Genomic DNA, 19,944 nt, shown 5'->3' on the forward strand with positions numbered 1-19,944 from the left:
GCGAGCGCTCCGCAGCCAGCGCGGCTTTCGGGGCTTGCCCGGTTCCGCTCCGGTTCTTTCCTGGAGCCGTCGCCGGACTCGCGGCGCTGAGCCCGGCCCTTCCCCCGCGGCTACGCGGAGCCGCCTTTTCTAATGGAACATTACCGGGATTTGCCTTATTTTGTGAGGTTTTAGGTTACTTTGCAGGCCTCAGCCCCGTAGTGATGCCAGTAACCGCCGTCCCCCTGAGGAGATCCACAACTGGAGGCGGTGTTCAGGTGTCGGGACCTGGAGAATCAATTGTCACATGAAAACGGGTTAAAAAAGGCAGGAAAAAGTAAACCCCAAACGGCTTTCAGGGAGTTGAGGCTTGGCCCAGTCAGCTCTGAGTCCTCCTGAGAACAGCAGTGAACACAGAGCCCAGGTGATGATGTTGGATACTTTTATTGGCTTTCTCTACTTCTTTATAAATACCTGCAGTATCGGCAATGTCACCACGACACCGAAGTAGTCAGTAAAACACATCCTGAAAACAGCTACAGACCAAAATTGGCTTTATTCCCTTATTTTCTTACTACCTTTGAGTACTGATACTTGTGGAATAATAGTGTGTAACAAAAGAGGCAAACTCCTTTTCTTTGCTTACAGTTTTCCCTCCAGTGGCTTCCATCACTGAAGACACTTGTTACTTACTGTTATCTAATTGATGCCTTCATTCCCATTATTTTGCAGGATCAGGAATGCTCAACACTACTTTGCTTCCCAGCATCGCTCCCTGTGGGCACACTGAGCGCTCTGGCCTGGTCCTGCAAGGTGTTTAAATGCGTATTTCATGCCAGAGGATAGTAAATAGTCAGATTTTAAGCCCCACGTTAGTGAACAAAACGGTAAAAGTGGAGTTCTGGCCCCACTGGGGTAAAGGGGGACACATGATGGAGTTTGAAGGACAGTGCCACCCGAAGGATGGGATAAAGAGTGGAGCTGAGTGCGCTGCAAGGTTCAGCCTTCTGTGTTAAATAAAAGAGAGAAAACAAACTGCTCCCTCCCAAACACACAGAAAAAGATGGGGTGTTTCCCCTGCCGAAGCCCTCTCCCATGTTGTCAGTGATCGCTTTCTCTCCTGATGTTCATCTGCTTCCCCACTGAAGGTATGACTGGGAGATCATAAAAATGAAAGCACATTTCTGGCCAAGACCTGATATTTCCCCAATTAAAAACCCTTTTGAACATCCCATCCCTGTATTCGGCTCTGCAAGCATCCCAAACAGAAATGTCATGTGGTATGGATCAGCCCTTACACGTAATCTTCATGGTTTCTGCTTGTGCTCTGCATCATCACAAAGGTCTTTGTGTTACATTTGCCTTTGCTGCCATTGCAGCTCTGCCCCTGTACCGGGTTCTGCATCACCAAAGCCTCAGGTTGTGTTTGCCACCTCTCCTTCATCACTTATGGTGTCCCCGTGCTGGAAAAATGGACTTTGTGCACAAATTTTATTCTCTGAGACTTCTTTGCTTGAATGTGCTCTAAGTGCATGGCCCAACCAGCCAGGGATGTGGGTTGAGGCAGCACCTCAGGTCAGCAAACCCCATGCTGGCTTTTTGGCTTCTCCTGTGTTCAATATGGCTTTTCCTGTCTGATTACTTGTTCTGCATTAAAATCTACAAATACTCATCCTGTGGCCTGGTCAATAACGGCCTGAAAAAAGTCTTTCCAATCAGTTTGTCAACTGATTTCATTAGACTTAAAAAGAAACAACCCAATACATATAAACTCATTGTTCTCCCTCTGGAAACAACAGCACCGTTACAGGTTACAAAGTCTTCCAATGTGCTATAGAAAGAGCTGCATTGTTCTTGGTTAAAACTCCTGTGAATGGCAACCTGGAACACCAAGGAAGAGGCCAGACAAGCCGCGTTCCCAGTTTGGGACAATCCCACCACCATCATGTACCCACAGCAAGGCTGAAGGTGGGAACAAATGAAGCTGGAGTGGAACAAAAGCACAAGTCAGAGTTTGTCTACCATCTAGAGATAATAAAGGAACCACTCACAAACACTTTTTCTTCAGATAGGATCAAACAGCTGGGTCCAAAGCCTCCTACAAACCATGTCTAATAACAGCAGTAAACCTACAGCTGTGTCTGGTAAGAGGGATTGTAGATGGAACGTGGATGGTCAGTGATAACCCAGATGCACCCACTCCCTAAAGAAACCCTTAAGGACTATTTACAGGGACTTACAAAACGCTGTTGTAAAGGCGGCTTCCTGCCTGTGTAGGTAAGGTGAAAGAAATCCTTTTTCTGCTGTTTTGCTCCTTGGTTTTTAAGCCACTTGGGATCTTCTCCAGCCACAGTGGCCAAAACTTTGTTGGAAGACAGAGTCACCAGCCTTGTTCTCCTCAGTCGGGTCCGCACAGACACACATTCACAGCGACCAGCTACAACCTCACTGGCAACAGGACACTAACTAAGGACGCTCCACACCACAGACCATGGGCTCCCGACACACACCAACACTCGAGGCACTCCTGTCCCAACGGCTTCCCCCACCTTGCCCTGTGCCAGCTTCCAAGGGTCAGTGGGGTGCTGCTTGTGGAGGCCCTGGTGAGCCGGCACCGGTGCCGGGCGCGTTAGCTCTGGCAGCTGGCGCTGCTCACAGGAACCTTGGGCACGGCGGGGCGGTCGCTCTGGAAAGCTTCAAGGTCCTCAGTGGTGGCGGTAGCTTCGTGGCCAGCGGTCCCTGTGCCCTGGGGCAGGTGGGTGCCCCCGGGAGCCCTCTGGCTGCGCCCGCTGCGGGAGCAATCGTGGTGACCGTGGTTGCCCAAGCGGCTGGAAGCCACCACGGCTTTCATTGCAGCCTGTTGCAAAGGCACAGTGGTGCGAGCAGTTAGCAGCATGTCTTAGGCAGATGTTTCCCCTTCTATGCCTTTCCCGAGATGCTCGAGCCCCGCGGGAGCATGCAGAGAGAGCGAAGGCGCCCGCTTCTCCAACCCAGCCCTTTGCTTCAGGCAAGGCTTTTCCTTTTCACTCTGTCATCCTTCATCCCCTGAGCTGCCACGTGTCACTGAGCATTTATCTGCGCAAGGCAGGGGATCCTTAAAACCCAGAGGCAGCAGCTCTGATAGCCCCAGTTGTTTGCACAAGGGGAACGTGAACATGAGCCACCCCCGGGGGTTTAATGGGGCTTTTTCACCTTTACCTTCAGTTTTCTCCTGGCATTAAATTCCTGCAGTTTCTTCTGCGTGCTGTCCATGTGAGCAAATTTAGCTGCTTTCCCTGTGACCCAGGGATGCTCCAGAGCCTGGTGGACGGTCAGCCTCTTCCGGGGGTCCAAGACGATCAATTTTCTGACCTGTAACCAACAAAAAGGCCTCATTTGCCTCAAAAGCCCCTGGTTTTGTTATTCCACAAGCATTGATCTGAAGCCTTCACACTCAGCAGCCCGGAGCCCCGGCACTGCCTCACTCACCAGATCCTTGGCGTTGAGGGAGACCTCATCCCACCATGGGGACACGAACTCGTAGTCGCAGGTGAGGATGCGGCTGTACATGTACTGGTCCCCTCGTGGGTCGAAGAAGGGCTCGAAGCCACAAAGCCTGTGAGCACGAGAGAGGAGCTACACACTGCTGCCCGGGCCCTATGGCACAGCCAGGCCAGCGTTTGCCAGCGGCTCACAGTGGGCTGAGGTGGAGCAACCGGTGGTTCCACTGCCCCGGCTTCACTGCCCTTGGGTTACTCACAGGATGTAGGTGATGACACCCACAGACCACATATCCACTTCAGGGCCATACGGGCACCCATGGAGGATTTCAGGGGCTGGAAGCAGAGTTTGGGGTTCAGATGCACAGATGTGGGGAGCTCCCCACAGAGAAAACACCTCCTGGGTACCGTTAGCACCTCCTGATGCTGGCGCAGCCATCAGCCAGCCCTGTACTGAGCAGCAGGGAGCAGCCCTCCGGGTCCCCCTCCCTCTTCCCTGGCTCTTCCCTCCTGCTCACCGCAGTATCCCGGCGTCCCGCAGACGGTTTTCATGGTGTCCTGTTCATCCACAATCTTGGAGAGCCCGAAGTCGCCTTGAGGGACACAGAGAGCGCAGCGCTGCCGTCAGGGGAGGCACTGTTAACTCCTCTTTGTGCCAAAATCCCCCCCGGCAAACCCACCGATTTTAAGGGGAGCATCGGGGGACAGGTCTGCATAGAGCAGGTTCTCCGGCTTCAGGTCACGGTGGACGACCCCGTTCTCATGCAAGTACTATAGAGAGAAGAAACAGGGACATGGTAAGGGAGAGAAGGGGCAGAGAATCCCCATCTGCTTCAGACAGTGACTGGGGGGGACTGGGCACAAGCATGGCACCAACTCGCCCAACTTGTCCTTTGGAAACACCCAATGCCTGCGGTGCCGGAGCGGCTGCTGGGCACGGGAAGGACACTTCCCATTGTGAGTTTCCATTTTTAAACCCTCCTGTTGCTATAGAAACCCCGTCTCCAGCAGCCCCATGATGCAGAGCAGCGCTGACCTCCCTCCCTCCCTCCTCTTTCATCCCCCTGAATGTGGATTGGAAGAGGCCCCTCCACCAGCGACACCTTTGGAGGGCCAAGGGTAAGAGGGGTATTTGGGAGGGTGCAGCCCCCACAGTGACAACCCTGACCCCCCGAGGGTCACCTCACCGAGACGGCTTCCAGGATCTGTTTGACCACGTGGGCTGCATCCCGCTCGCTGTAGAAGCCCCTCTCCACTATCCTGCAGGCACATTGGGTCAGCACAGCAGCACCCTGCCCATATGGAGCCCCTTCGCCCTCTGTCCCCCAACCACAGCGTGCATCAGCCTCCCTCCATCCTCATCCTCCCACCGCCATCAGGGTGGGATTCCTTCCCCCTGCCCTCCCATTAGGAGCCAGGGTGGGGATGGTGGGGCTGGGTGTACCTGTCAAAGAGCTCTCCTCCCGTGACCAGCTCCAGGATGAGCACGATCTCAGACAGGGTCTCAAAAATCTCCTTCAGCTTGATCTGAAAGGGGCAAGAGGGGTTCAGATGTGGGATGCAGATGCAGGATGCAGATACAGGATGCAGAGGCTGTGCCAGGAGGAGCATTCAGCCACTGAGGTGTCAGGGGTTTATTGGGACAACCAGCACGTTTCCCTCCTTGCCTTTGTATTTGTCTGAATGTGATTTGTTCTAACGCTTGTAACAGCCCTGCTCACTTAATCATGCGTTAAAGGTGATGCTGGGAATGGGAATCCAGGCATGAGGCACCTTTATCCTCCTCCCATCTCCAAGCTCATTAGCTGGAAGAGGAGCTCACAAAAAGCTTTTTCATTTCAGTTTCCTTGGCCATGCTGGCACCTTGTCCAGCCCCACAGCAAAGCCCTGACCTCATCCTTCCTGGGACCCATTCTGCACAGCTACACTTACAAGGATGCGGGATGGATGCACGGAACCCCAAGAGCCCAAAGCCACCTCTGGGACCCTACGGGCACCTCTGGAAATGTCCCTTGGACCGTTTATCAGCAAAAGATGCACTAAAGGAACTGATTTCCTCATGATTTTGAGAGGTTTTAGCTCCCACATGAGGTGGGTTTGTCTGCAAGAGACCTTTGTGCCACTGCAGCAAATCTGGGATTCCCAGGTCTCTCTTAAAACTATGTCAAAATGCAATTTTTTATTATTATTATTATTTTTTTAATGGAAAACTGAGAATTTCACGCTTCTCAAGACTTTTGTGACACTGCGAATTTCATGGGGCTTTAATCATTACCTTCATAGGCTGGGTGACAAGCCGCGATACCCTGCAGCGTGAGAGACACTATGTGGCAGCTTATTGCATTATAATAATACACGGAAGCACTATAATTTTCCTATTAACTTCAAAAGTTTACAATCCTATTATCATCCGCTCTTGAGGTTGGTGCTGAACGATAGCGAGCGCGCAGGCAGCACCGGCGTAAATAATGAAAGAGAGCAGCTCTGCTTCAAAAAACCCACTTGAACCTGGGAGAGAGCAGAACCCTACAGAAAACGCAGTGATTTCAATATTAAACCTGCCTGGCTGGTTCCTCCTCATGTCTCCGTGGAGCTGCTGCCTGGGGAGGAAAGGAAGAGGGGAGGCACAAATGGAATCTTCTGTTGGCTTTCTGATAGCGCATCGGAGGAGCCTATCCCTATCCGGGGCTGATCCCGCACCAGGGGCTGCTCCAAGTGGTGCTCCCCATCCCTGTGTCTGCCCAAATGTCCTGGGAGTGGGGAAATGCCCCCGAGGAAAAGGCTGAAGTGCCTGATAGCTCCAAAACACTGGGACACCCTAAGGCAGGCCTGTGCCAAGCTGGCCAAGGGGCTCAGGGGTGCCCCAGTTTCAGTGTGTTTGCCTCCACTATCCCTGTTTTTAGGGTGTTTTGGGCTTCACCTCTTTGCATCAAGGATTAGGACTGTTGGGGATGGTCAAGACATCCCTACAGGGTCAAAGCCTCATTGTTGACATGGGCTGGGCTGAAAGCAGTCGTGCCCAGGGTTTTAGAATCATAGAATCACACAGTGGTTTGGGTTGGAAAGGAGCTTAAGATCATCCAGTTCCAATCCCATGCCATGGAGGGTGTTTTGAGCCACACTGCAACAGAAATGGCAGCCTGGGCAGCAAGCACCAGCAGCAAAGTGATGTCCCAGCCACAGAATCAATCAGTGTGGGGTCTGCTGCACCCCTGCAGCACCAGCCCTCAGCTGCCAGGTGGGTTTTGTGTTATTTCCTTAACTCCAAGATGCTTCTGCAATTTGCCAGTGGAACTAAGCAGCAGGGAATAAGCCTTTTTGGCTAGGGGAGGGATGGGGAGGGAGCAGAGCCCCCAGGTCCCTGCCATTGCAGAGGGGCCGACACGGTGGCCCCGGCTCTGCTGACACCGGTGGTGATTAGATCCGCTCTGGGCATTGCAAATCATTGCAGCCAAGCTGCTGTTATCCCCCGAGCGCTGAGCAAGAGAAACGGCACTGGCTGCACTGGGACATGGAACCCACAGCCCTTTTATCTCCCCTTGCAGGATTCATTACAGACGGGCAATTTTCAGTGGTGTTCATTTGATCTCCTCGATGGAAATTGCTTACCAAATGGAAATCTCAGGCCAGGAGGTTGGAGGGGGGAGTGGAGGTGTTGGAAGGGGGAGCCTGGCCCTTGGTGTCAGAGCTGGGAAGCTCAAAGGCACTGCAAGGACCATGATTTTCATGCCTGTCTGCAAGGCAGGGAGCAGACACGGGGTGCAGGCAGGGGTGGTGGGTTCATCCTGCACCGCGATGGGATGAGGACAAGGACATCCCAACCCTTCCCTTGACTGGGGACCCGACCCGACCCAAAGGGAGCTGCGAGCTGTGCCATGAGGGCCGTACTCACGATATTGGGGTGCGAGAGCCGCAGCAGGACCCCGATCTCTGTCCTCACGATCTTCTTGTCAATCTAGAACACAGACCCCATGCAGAAGCGGCATTACCTGTGCTGCCAGGGCTGGCTGCAGCCCCCTGCCATGCAGACACCCCTTCCCCATTGCTCCCTGCTGGCTCACGTTTGTCCCAGGGGTTGTTTTCAGCAGCAGGATGCACCCATTACACCCCCCCCCATCTGCACCCATAGCCCCAATGACAGCCCCATCCCAATCCCAATGTGCTTTGGTAGCAAAGTCACCTCCCACCCTGCAGCCCAACACTCACCGTCTTCTTCAGGACCTTGGCAGCGTATGGGGTGCCCGTGCCCTTCTCCTGGCAGCTGTAGACCACCGAGGTGGCTCCCCTGTGGAAGGTTTGGGGGTGCAAGAGGTGGTATGGATGGAGCAGGGTTCTGCTCACCCCATGCCCCCCCCAGACCTTTGCTGGTGGCTTGGGAGTGCAGCGCACATCCACCTCCTTGTGCACCCCTCTCCCTGCATCGTTTCCAGCTTTCCTGGGTAAAGCTGTTTTAATTAAACCAAGTCCTAGATGGGATTTAAACCCTTAAGCTGCTTTCACGACAGGACAGAGCCTCCCTCTTCCCACTTGTGGCCATGGGGACTGCGGGGATGCTGTGCTTGTCCCAGCCATGGCCCTGACAAGGTCATGGCACACAGGATGATCCCGTGTCACTGTGAAACCTCCCCACCAGGTGAAACCACTGCAGGTTTAACAAGAGGGATCATTCCTGTTGAACCCCCAGCAGTGCCCCCAGCTGCTGGGGATCTTTAGATCCAGTGAATAACAGGTTTTTAGCCACTGGACAATGAAATCAACCCATTGCCTCAGGTCATTACAGGGCTTATTTACAATTTCACCTTTGCTGCCTGGCTCCTCGGAGCAGATTAATTCTCACCCCCCAAAATCAGCCACATTTTACTGCTCCTTGGCTTCACCATCTTCTGGGACCCAAGTTCAGGTTCTGCTCAAGGTACATGGCATCCCCAAACACCCACACTGAAAAGCCAGCTGCACGCCAGACACCATCTTTCACACCAAAACCTCCCATGAGACCAAGACCAAGTCACAGCGTGGCTGAATGTGACCCATTTGCTGCAGCCCCATGTGCTGGATGCGGTCCCCAGGGTGCTCTCATGACAGAGAGATTTGCTTTAGAAACAAGGGCGGATTTTGCAACTCATCTGGCTGAACTTGGGAATCACGTTCCCATGGCAACGGCAGAGCTGGGTACCGGGTACCACAGGGATGCTGTGGGATGAACAAACCCCGGCACTTGTAGGCCATTTGCAAAACATTTTCCTCCCTTTGCTCAACATTTTCTATGAAATCTTAATTTGCAAATAAAAGGCAATTTGGAAACAAACCACTCAGGTTTGCAAGGGGAGAGGCGGCTGCCCCCGCCTCCTCCAGCTCAGGAAAGTGAGGAGAAGCCTTCGATTTGAACCCAAAATAGCATCGCTGCTGCAGCACCCATTAACCCATTCCCAGTGGGAGAAGGAGCCACCCAGAGCTCTCCTGTAGCAGCTCAGCTCCTCCGGCACCGTTTCCAAACGCACCAGCACCCCAGCAGCCACCTGCACTCCTCATCCCTCTCATCTCAGCTGCATCCCAGCCTGGACCCGGCGCCTGTCGCCTTCCCACATGATGCTCTCCACACAGGCAGTTTGCAGCCTGATTCCTGCTGCCAACGGGATCATTTTGAAGCACTCAGCTCTGCATTTAGGAGATGCTGAGGCTGCTCCTCAGGCACGGCACAACCCGCTGTGCCCATGGCGATGCGCCGGCTGCCCCTCACGCGTTCCCAATTACAGCAGTGGCTGGATCCGTGCCGGCATTCGCTACACCCCAGCCCCTCTCCTCGCTGGCCCCGGCAGCCGCTGCTCTCGCTGCTGCTTAAAGCCTTGACTAAATCTCTGCAATCAACCTTGACTGCGACAGGAGATAATTGCATTTGCTTTACAGATGAACTGGAAAATGTTGAACAATGGGATTTGCCACGAGAGCCTGACGGATGGACGGGCGCTTGAGCAGCCTGTGGAGCACCAGGGCCGGCCCACGGAGGGGACAGTGGGAACTGCACTGCTCAGAGCCTGTCTCTCTGTCCTACCCCCATCTGTGCAGGGCTGCGTGGTGCTGAGCCCTGAGCTGACACTGGCCACACCTCAGTAAGAAGCCCTAAATACCTGGTTTTCCCGGAGCTGATGGATTTAAGGCTCAAAGGCTCCCTTGCAGATGGCTGGGGTTGACCCAGCCTAAACCACTACCACTGCAAACATCTGCTCCAGAGCCAGGCGCTGCCTCTGCTGCCCCACAAAGGGGACTGTCAGGCCTTCCACCCAAGGGTTCCTTGCACCCCCTTGGATCCCTGTTGTCCTGAGCGTGCTGGGACACCAGTGACAAGCCTGTCCCATGGTTGGGAGCTCCCGGCACCGCTGCTCTCCTCAAAGGGGCACAGGAGCATCTCCAGGATGCATCCTTGCTATGGGGCATCAGCAGCCTCCAGGCCCAAGCACTTGGCACCGGCTGTGGGATCTGCATCCTGAGGGGCCCTGCAAGGGCTTGGGAAGCAGCCAAGCAGCCACGTGTGCCAGGGAAGGAGAGATGGGCAGGTTTAAAACACATCTCCTGGCCACCCCAGCACAAACGGCACAAAACAGCACCCGCAGGACCTCGCGTGTCAGCCCTAGTGTTCCCTGCCCATAAGGATTTATGGTAGGGCCTCCAATAAATAAGTCACGAGAGCCTCCATCAAGCAGTTGGTGGCTCTGAGCCACCACACAGGGATGGGGATATTGGTGGTCCTCAGCAGAGCTTCCTGAGCCAGATGGGATAAATCGAGATGTGGGAATAAACACCTATGGGGCCGTGTCCGTTTGCAGGGACTGCTGCAGGAGGGACCCACCATGTCCCCACACTGTGCCAGGCTCATTGCTCACCTCCCCAAAGCCTTGGGCTGCTCCGAGGTGAGACAAATCACACCAGGAGCCCGCTTCCCACCCACAGGGGTGAGAACCACGGACACAGGGAAGTGGGCCCCATCCTGCAGACCCTCAGTGCACGCCCCTGGAACCATCGCAGCATCATCATGACACAACCCAAGCTCCAGTTTACACGTGAGTGCAGGGTCTTCTCCTTTCCACCCCTCCTTATCCATCCTTCCCATCACATCCAGGCCCTAACCCTAACCCTAACCCCCCCCAGCAGCCGGTACCGTCCCAGCTCGGGGCCCACGATGTAGAAATCCTCCAGTGCTGCCTTGCGGTGGGAGCCGTCGATCCAGTACTCGCTGCTGCTCTCGGAGGAGGGCATGGTGGGCCGGGGGCAGCAGTCTCCTGCCAGCTGCTTGGAAGAGGAGAGCAGGACATCACCACGTTCCCCCCCTCCACTGCGTGCGAGCGCCCAGATGGCCCAGCAAAAAGCAGCGCCTGGGATTATCGGGTGCGATGGAGCTGCAGCCACAAATCTGCTTCCCCCCAGGCACGTACGCTGCCTTCTCTGAGCCAATACCCCCCACCTATTTCATGCCACCTCCACCTTCTCACACCAGGCTCCCTTTCCCACCCTATCCCCACCTCTGTGGGACGACCTCGCCTTTTCAGTGGGCCAGACCCCGCTTTCAGAGCCCAGGGACTGGGATGTGGGGCAATTGCTGCCCCCCAATTCCTGCAGTCCCACCCAAACCCACGCTAACACCGAGCACCCCCCCTGCAGCCCCGGTTTGGGGGCCCAGCACTCACCGTTAGCTGCGGGGTCGCTGCACAGTGGAGCCGTGTCCCCCCCAGCGCTGCTTCATCCCCGGCCGGTGCGTGCTGGGTGCGGGCCCCGCTCAGCCCCGCGCACCCCGGTGCTGGCGCTGGGCCTGGCCGCAGCCCCCCGGGCCCGTTGGTGCCGAGCGGCGGGCAGGGCCCCGCGGTGCTCTCCACCGCGGCCGTGTTAGGGCTCAGCTCCTCCGCAGGGCGCTGGGCAGCGCTGGAGCGCGGGGATGGAGGGATGCAGGGATGAGAGGATGCAGGGGTTATGGAGGAACGCAGGGATGCCGGGAAGCGGGACCGCAGGGATGCAGGGAGGGAGCAAGGTGGGGATGCGGGGCCGGGGTGGGTGCACCGGGACCCTCCCAGGCAGCATCACCGCTCTCCCGTTCGGCTCGGCCGTGCCACCCCTCGGCCCGACGCCGCCACTGCACCGCTCCCAGCCGCCCCCCCGGTGCCGCGGGCTGCGATGGGAACCGGGGGGGGCCTCAGGGCTGCCCCGGGCTCCTGCCCCGCGCTGCAGCCGCTCCTCATCGCTCGCAGCCCGGAGCCAGGCCGGGGATACCCGGGGAGAGCTCGGAGCCCCGCGGGTCCCGGTCCCGGTCCTGGTCCGGGGCGGGCGCTGCCGGACGCGGCCGCACGGTGACGCCGTCGCCCGACGGATGGGAACGGGGGGAGAAGGGAGGGAGGGAGGGGGCGGGAGGGGGGGGAGGAAGGGTGGGCCTTAAATTGGGGTTGGGGAGGGATTGGTTTGAGAGGAGGGGGTGGGGATGGGGATGGGGATGGGGATGGGGATGGGGATGGGGATGGGGATGGGGATGGGGATGGGGATGGGGATGGGGATGGGGTTGAGGTCAGGTGAGGTGGGATTGGGATTGCGATTGGGGCTCTGCTAGGGCCAAGGACAGGATGGGAACGGAGACGGGATTGCGGATGAGGATGGGTTGAGATGGGTGTGGGGCCAAGGGATGGGAATGGGGATGGGGGTTGACTTGGGGTCGGGGTGCAATTGGCTCCATGGCTGAGGAGTGCCCTGAGGGGTTTTGTGTTCGCTGAGCAGGAAGTTTCTCCTATAGGTACAAGGGGAGGAAATGAAACAGCGTCAGCTCTGACAGTGAACAAGTGGGAGGCTGGGGGGGGGGGATGCCAGGGTTAGGAATGGGGCTCCTCTTGCTGCAGGGCCTGCCCAATGCTTCTCCCCAAAGCCGTGAGCCAGGAGCAGCTCAAATATTGGACCTAGGGAGAGAATCCTGTGGGGCAGCGACCCCCATGTCCCCCATGGGCTGCGGGCATGCTGCACGGTCCCCCCCAAGCTGCAGCATGAATGGAGACCCACATGGAAGGCAGCAAAGGTCTCACCAGCACGAACCATTCTCTTTGTAATGGGCTTCCCAAGTATTTATTAGAACATTAAATCACACCCGAGGGAGGCAGCCTCAGCCCTGCTTGGGCTGGTCTGGTCGCAGCTCTCTTTGGAAAGGGATGCTCTTAAAGGGAGTGACCTGCTAAGTGAGTACATTGACTCAGCCTCCATTTCTCCCTGTCCTGACACGTTGTGGAGACGAGGGTGGGCTGGAAGAGGCTGGTTCGGGTAATTAACATTAATCATTTCATCCAGAACAAGCACAGAGCCCCCATTCATCCCCGTCAGAAGAGCGGGGGCTGTGTCTGAAGAGCATAGGCAGCCCCTTCTCTTCAGTAACTCCCCTCTTAGCACAGGGGCTGCAATCCCACCCGCGGTGCCCTCAGACCCCCACTTTGCCACCCATGGAGGGGGCACCTGGTGGAGCATGGACCCACTGGGCAGTGGGAGATGGCGATGGGTGCGTGATGCAGATGGGCAGCCCCGCTCCCCTGCACACCCCATCAGCACCAAGGGGGAGCCCAGGCCTCCAGGCTGTGGGAAGGGGCTGGAATGCACGTCCCAAATTCAGGCCTGGCACCAGACGAGCTGCCCCAGGAGCCTGCCCATCGTCCTGATGGCTCAGTGGGAAGGGGAAAGCCTCCAGCCTTTTGTCTGCGGGAGAGGAATTAATTATTTTGTTCTCTCATCACACTGGAATAAAATCCATTTTAGAGCAGCATAAATTTAGGTGCCTGAAGTCCCCCTTTTATTTTTTATTTTATTTATTTAACATCCCAGGAAACATTTTTCTCCCCTTCTTGCCCTTTTCCAAATCGTTTCTGTCTCGCTGTGCAGCTGCCAGTGCCCAGGATGAAGCACGGGATGGAAGGGCATTAACTCCAGCAAAAGGGCTGCGTGGGGCACGGAGGGCAGGAAGATGAGGCCATAGTGGGGACCCCCGAGGTTCACTGAACACCACAAGCTGCCATTGGGCACGGCAGCATCTGGGCCACCTCCTGCCACTGAGCGATGCTCAATTGGTCAGAATGGAAAATGGAAATCAATACAGAAGTTCAACTCCCCCCCAGCACAGGCACCCCAGTGCTGCTCGCCTCATTCATTGAATGGCACGAAGCAAATGAGGTCAGAGCTCGCTTAAGCCAGACAAGGACATAGTAATGCATCCCCCCCCTTGGCTACCTGATGGTGATCAGCATTCCTGCCAGCATCCGCACATTAAACCCCTAAAAGGTGGCTTGAGCATCCCATTAGAGACTCTCAGGTCTGTCCTTCCTTCCCCCATAGATACAGAGGAGGCCGCTGAGCACAGGGAGCGGGATCAGAGCTGGCGATGGAGGGACAGGGTTTGCACACCCGCTGCGGGGCTGCATCCTTCCCCATTCATCAGCCAGGGCTATGGGAGCATCGCCCCAGCACAGCCCAGCCTTGCACAGGCCATGGGTGCTGAGCATCCCCATCCTCAGGGTGTCCCTGGGGATGCTCCCAGCTCCGTCTCGAGCATCAACTCCTGCTCTTGGGCCAGACCCTGCTGCTTCCAGTGGTCCATTCACACCTCCAGCCTCTGCTTCCCCATCCATCCACTGGCAAGCACTGGGACCAGGGCAGAGCCCACCCAGCATCTCCCCTCTCCCAGAGGAGGCTGAGGCATTCAGCATTTCCCTCTTTAAACAAAGGCAGCGTCTCCTTGTGCTGCTCCTTCCTCCTCCTGCTCCTCCACTTCCTCTTGCTTTCCTTTCTCCTTTTCTTCTCTGCCACCAGAAATGAGTTGTCTTCCCGCAGATGTGACTAAAAGCACTCTGGAAATGTCAGCCACCGCTCGAAAGGGACCCAGATAACATTTAGCTTTAGGTAAGAGAGTAGATTTTCTCTGCGCTAATTCATATTTATAAGCTCTCCTGTTCCCGGGGAGAGCGCGGCACTGATAGCACTTGCTGATTGCTAGCGAGCGGAGCAGGGAATTGTTTTCATATCTGAGATTAAAGAGTGCTTTCTGCTCCCAGTGGCACCTGTGTACTTACACTGGTCATTCTCAATTCATTCTTATAAGATTAAGACTGGAAATGGGAAATGGTTATATAGTGCCGAGCCCAGGAGAGGCTGGGGGCAGCGGGGGGACAGGATAGCGCCAGCTCGGTGGTCCCAATGCACGAACACCCAAGGCAGAGGCAGCAGAGCCCAGGCCTTTGCCAGGGGCTCCATATGGTTTTCCCGATGGGAGTGCTTCAAGATACAAGCTCCTTGGGCAGACCCTGTGGGGATGGATGGCACCGATAGCCGGAGCGGGCAGAGACGGATGCGAGCACGCGATGGGTTCGGTGAAAGCTTTGTTTCCATTATTGCTTTTCAACACATCTCGGGGTTTGTGTTGCTGATTAAAAGCAAACAAGTGGAGCCCTTTGCAGCGGATCAAGGGTTTGGGAACTTTTAGAGCTTTTAGTTTCTATCTTCTTTTTAAGTCATGTTTGCAAAGTGGCTGAGCAGCTCCCGAGAGAGCCAGGGCCGGAACAGGGGGGAACAGAGAAACCAGGGATTGTAGGGCCTGGAATTAGGGGGAGGAAAAGGGGAGGAGGGAGAGGTTGGGGTGGAAAGGGAAAAAGGCGAAAGGAGAAACAAGACAATGGCAGAAGGCACCCCGGGGACTTCCTGAGAGGTTTTAGAAATTCAAAGTACGCCTTAGAGCCTCAAAGCTGTGTCAGTCACAGCCCCGGCACAGGGATCACTGAGGCTGCGGCCAAACAATACCAGATTGTGTGAGGAAGGTGGGAAAATAGGGGGTCTCAGCGGCTCCCACTCACACCAGCGGTTCCGCTCGTCAAGCACGCGTTCCACATGAATCAATTCTGGACAGAGCCTCGGCATAATCCCCGCCAGCCTCGCTATGACAACTTGAAGGAGAATTCGGCGCCTGAGTGACAGCAGACACAGAACTGACAAGGCAAAAGACCGCAGGACTTTCCTTCCCTTTCCCCCCCTCCCCTTCCCTTTTTTCCCTTCCCTCTCCCCTTATCCCCCTTCCATAACTTTTCCTGGGCCGTTGGTTTGGGTGCTCACACATCCATGTGCTGATGCGCTCACACATCCATGTGCTGATGCGCTCACACATCCATGTGCTGATGCACTCACACATCCATGTGCTGATGCACACACATCCATGTGCTGATGCACTCCCATCCATGTGCTGATGCGCTCACACATCCATGTGCTGATGCACTCCCATCCATGTGCTGATGCGCTCACACATCCATGTGCTGATGCACTCCCATCCATGTGCTGATGCACTCACACATCCATGTGCTGATGCACTCTCATCCATGTGCTGATGCACTCACATCCATGTGCTGATGCACTCTCATCCATGTGCTGATGCGCTCACACATCCATGTGCTGATGCGCTCGCACATCCATGTGCTGATGCGCTCACACATCCATGTGCTGATGCGCTCACACATCCATGTGCTGATGCACTCACATGTGTGTGCTCCCCATGCCCGCGCTGCCAGAGGGGCTTTGCTCTCTCCTTGCAGCCCCAAAGACCCCCCTGAGCTTGCCCTGCTCCTGGGCACCCCCGGCCCTTCCCAGCAGCAAGGATGCTTGGGAATCCCAGCACCTCTCCCACCCACAGGACCGGCCATGACTCCAAGCAGAGTGCAAGGGGAACATGGGATGGGGGTACCCAGCTCATGGACCAGGATCCCACAGGAGCAACAGCAGCGAGCACCCACCCCGAGGGTTTTGGTACCCGGTGCTAGGACCTCACCTGCTTCCCTGGAGCATCCACCAAGGCTCATCCCTGCCTTCAATGCAGCCCTTCAGGGGCACGGGGCAGCTGCAGGAGCCCTCCAAGAGTGAGGGCTCATAGGGGCAAACCTGAAGCCTTTAATAACCCTGGGCTCGCTATCAAGGGTGCGACACGCTGTGGGGCTCTCAGTTACCAGCATCACCTACACGTGTTCAGAGCTCACCTTTGAGGGGCTCTCAACACCTTCCTGCCCCTATGGACCAGGGCACGACCAAGCAGAGCAGGGCGGGTTTGGGTTCCAATGAGTGTCTGTGGGGACAGGGCCATGTGGCAAAGAGCTGCTCTGAGATAACATATAAAGATCACAGCAGTTAAATACGTTTCTCCAGCCTTGCAGCTAAAAGATGCACTGATCACCTCCCAGCGCCTGTTGCTGCTTTACCCCTGCCCTCCTGTGCTCCTGCCTCATTAGGTAAAGGACATGTACCATTAATAATCATATCAAGCATAAAAAGTGCTCTTTGTCACCTCTGGATCCTGCTCCTTTTCGGGCTCCCCTGTTCCGTTCCACTTGCGTGCTCGGGGAGGCAAGAGGTATAAAGGAAACTAATTAAACATTGCCAGTGTCTTATGTTGGAGCATTTGGGTGCGTTCAGTAGTGAAAGGAAAGCGTCTTGTTGCAAGAAAATCAATTTTACAGTTACAGGAGCAGAATAAATAGAGGTGGTGCGTTAAAGCAAGAGGATGAGCAGGGGTTGTGAGGGGGCCAGCTCAGGGATGCTCCAGGTACCCCTATGTCTGCCCCTTGCTCCTGCAGCTCTCCCCCAGCAGCAGGTTTTGCTCAGACCATGCGTTTTCCACCCAAAGCAGTGCTGCAAATCAGGCTCAGCACCACTTGCCAGGCTCCGTGTTTCCAGGAAAGCAAGAATTGGTCCCCAAAATGCCACCCTGAGCATCACCGTGAGGTGAACACAGGGTATATCCCCGGCACGTCCCTGCTCACGCTCTGAATCCATTACCCATCCCTGCCACGCAAGCCTCTATCTGTATTTCATTTCTATCGCCTCTCTCTCTGCAGGCGTGTGGCTACAATCTATTGGGTTTGTGCACAATTTCATTGTCTTTTTTGGGGTCAGGAAAACGGTAAACAAGCCAATTATCCTTGGCGGAGGGGGTTAAACGCTGCTCACCCCCGGTCCCCAGCCCGTGGGTTTCCCTGGTGCTCAGGACAGTTATCAGCTGCCTGCCAATGAGGGAGCAGCAGTCAGGGGGCCCAAAACAAAATGACTTTTATGCTAAACTGGATGCAGGCAGGCAGGGAGCGGCTGGGGAACGCGGCAGGAGCATGGGATCGCCGGCACCGGGGTCTCTCTGCTGCTTCCAGAACCATCGGCACTGCGGTAACCCTCCCTGCTCATACCCTGGCTGGACACAGCATCCCCTTCCCAGCGCCGGCAGGGTTTTCTTGCCTTTGCTCGTCACACCAGGACAGCAGCGATCCCTAATCCTCAAATCGTCCCTTGCTGCTTGTACACACATCTCTAAGCTCCTCGTAATAGATTTATTTTAAAATAAAGAAATAAATGGGAAAGGGAAGGAATAAAAGCCCTCTGTGGGTTATTACGGGATATTTTTGTTTTAATTGAAAACTCGGAGCACAGAAAGAAGGATCCTCACCGGTGTAACCCAGCGCAGTCGGCACCGCTTGGGGGGGATGAGACAAACTGGTGCTATGCCAAAGCCCACCCAGGCCCCTCAGAGCATGTCATGAGCATCCTTCAGCCTCAAGCGGGGAGCTCAGCATCCCTGGAAAGTGGATCTGCGCCACTCATTTCCTTCATATCCCGCCTCGGAAGCCTCTGCACACTCACAGCCCTGCTGAAGGTGTGAGCTGGGCTCTGCTCTGTCCCCCTCCGGTCATCTCTGGCTCCTCCACAGTGGGGTCGGTGTCCTCAAGGGGGGGATGAGGTGGGCGAGGGGAGGTGAAGCCGTTCCTGTGGTGTTGCAGATCCAAAAGCTCCAATAACCGGTGCTTGTGGCTGTGCCCATCTCACCAAGAGCCTGCTTGGCCCTGCCTGCGGGCACTGAATTCACCTTCCTCCAGCTCAGAGCCTCGAGCAGCACCAAAGCAACACCACTGTGCATGCACACGCATGTGCTGCAACATGTGTGTGTGTGCGTGCTGCAACATCCATGCACACGGTCCTCTGCCTGCCTCAGCGTTCACACTCCGTAGGGTACAACTGGTGCTTGCTGGTGCCAGAGATGCTGCAGCCCTAAGTAGATGTAATTGAGTTGCTGAGATGATCTGAGATGAATTTCGGGGGTTTTGGGGTTTCAGGTTTTGGGGTGTTTTTTTTAAGACAAGTTGCCTTGAAACCTGCGGTCTGGGGAGAGAGGAAGGTCTCCGGGTGAATTAGCATTTACGTAGCTGTGCCTTGCATTTCAAAACCCCCTTTATCTCTATTAGCACCTAATAGAGACAGAGCTTTGCTCTAATTCATAATTATAGCACTGGATGGAAATATTTGTGTTTCTATTCCCTGGGAGTTCGCCTCCAAACCCCACAGCCAATTTACAGTGGAAGATGGATGGGCTTCCCCCTGCCCCACACTGGGGCCCTCCACCGCCTCACCCAGGGTGAACCCCAAAACCCAGGGACCACGAGGGCTCGGTTGCTTGCACGAGGGATGCTCGCTTGTGCCAGGGTCCAGCAGCACCCTTGGCCCAAAGGGCCGCTGTGGCTCCCTGTGTGCCAGCGCATCGCGGCCAGCTCGTTGTGGATTCACCGCACTCCCCGGCACAAATGGGTTTAAACTACCTTAAGTGTTTCAGCAGGGAACTGGCGCTGGCGGTGTAACACTGTATTACCACAGCATTAGGAGTGAAGTATTGATCCTAATCCCCTGGTTCAAAAATAGGATTATCAGAAGGGGAAGGGAGGGAGGGGATGCGGGAGGATGCCCCGTCCCTGTCCCCAGCAGACCCGGTCCCTGCAGTGGAGGACGGGGCTGGGTGACACGGTGGCACTTGGATGCTCCTCGCCTCAGGGTGGATGCGTTCCCCCCCACCCCGGCCAGCACCAGCCCCTGGCTGCCCCATGGGGAATTGGCCACCCCAGGCAATGCGGGAAGGGGCCAAAGTGGTGTTTGGGTGAAGGGGAGCTGTCATCGCAGGGTTTCTCCTCCTACAAATAGGGCCAGCTTCTCGTAGCAGTGACCGCTGCATTAGCGGTTCCATTTGACTGTCTCCAGATGCATATTTCCATTACCCAGCCCCTGAAAAGCCATCTTCCCCGATCAATACCTGCACCTTTATTCCTGATTGATTGATTGACCGATAGAGCAAATCACCGCCGGCTCAGCCCCAGGCCTGGGGGGCTTTGCTGGATTTCTGATACATTTTCCTCTTGCTATTACTCTTTCGTTTACCCTTCGCTGCCCAGCAAGGGGGGAGCAGACCCTGCTGTGCGGTGCCAGCTCTTAACAGGGCTGCCTGCCAAGGATGGGGCTGAGCGGGGCTGGGGATGCTGCAAAGCCAGTGAGAAAGGGTTTGCACCAAGGAGCATCTTGCACTGAGGAGCATCTTGCACAAGGAAGCTGCCGCTGCGCACCCACCCCCCTGGGAACCCTCAGCCCCAGGTTGATGGCAATGGTTATTCAGTCATGAAGGGGGGAAAATGGATTTGAG

The 19,944-nt window shown here is 55.8% G+C and overlaps 2 protein-coding genes across 2 annotated transcripts in view; one reads left to right on the forward strand and one right to left on the reverse strand.

Moving 5' to 3' along the window:
- Positions 1-15,288, forward strand: part of PEX11G (peroxisomal biogenesis factor 11 gamma) — a 343,872-nt gene extending 328,584 nt beyond the window's left edge. Inside the window, exon 6 of the transcript XR_009726301.1 lies at positions 15,275-15,288. The gene's annotated coding sequence lies outside the window, so the exon portion shown is untranslated. The remainder of the gene's footprint in view (positions 1-15,274) is intronic.
- LOC133214638 (calcium/calmodulin-dependent protein kinase type IV-like) lies at positions 439-11,194 on the reverse strand. The gene is made up of 12 exons (XM_061357763.1): positions 11,138-11,194; positions 10,612-10,739; positions 7,665-7,743; positions 7,351-7,413; positions 4,903-4,985; positions 4,646-4,718; positions 4,139-4,229; positions 3,977-4,051; positions 3,719-3,794; positions 3,448-3,574; positions 3,178-3,330; positions 439-2,836 (listed from the first exon to the last, which is right to left on the reverse strand). The coding sequence occupies exons 2-12, from the start codon at positions 10,707-10,709 to the stop codon at positions 2,609-2,611; spliced, it is 1,146 nt and encodes a 381-aa protein (XP_061213747.1). The 5' UTR covers positions 10,710-10,739; positions 11,138-11,194; the 3' UTR covers positions 439-2,608.
- Positions 15,289-19,944: the final 4,656 nt, after the last annotated feature.

Source organism: Neopsephotus bourkii, unplaced genomic scaffold, assembly GCF_033783945.1.
Source record: "Neopsephotus bourkii isolate Nb327-2 ecotype Australia unplaced genomic scaffold, CSIRO-AGI_Nbou_v1 NB_2, whole genome shotgun sequence".
NCBI classification, from domain to species: Eukaryota; Metazoa; Chordata; class Aves; order Psittaciformes; family Psittacidae; genus Neopsephotus; species Neopsephotus bourkii.

Excerpts from the sequence above, each read along its gene's own strand:
- LOC133214638 (XM_061357763.1), bottom strand. The coding sequence starts at position 10,709 with ATGCCCTCCTCCGAGAGCAGCAGCGAGTACTGGATCGACGGCTCCCAC. Across the intron at positions 3,795-3,976 it reads CGGGACGCCGGGATACTGCG|CCCCTGAAATCCTCCATGGG; the intron begins GTGAGCAGGAGG and ends CTCTGCTTCCAG. Across the intron at positions 3,331-3,447 it reads CCCTCAACGCCAAGGATCTG|GTCAGAAAATTGATCGTCTT; the intron begins GTGAGTGAGGCA and ends TGTTGGTTACAG.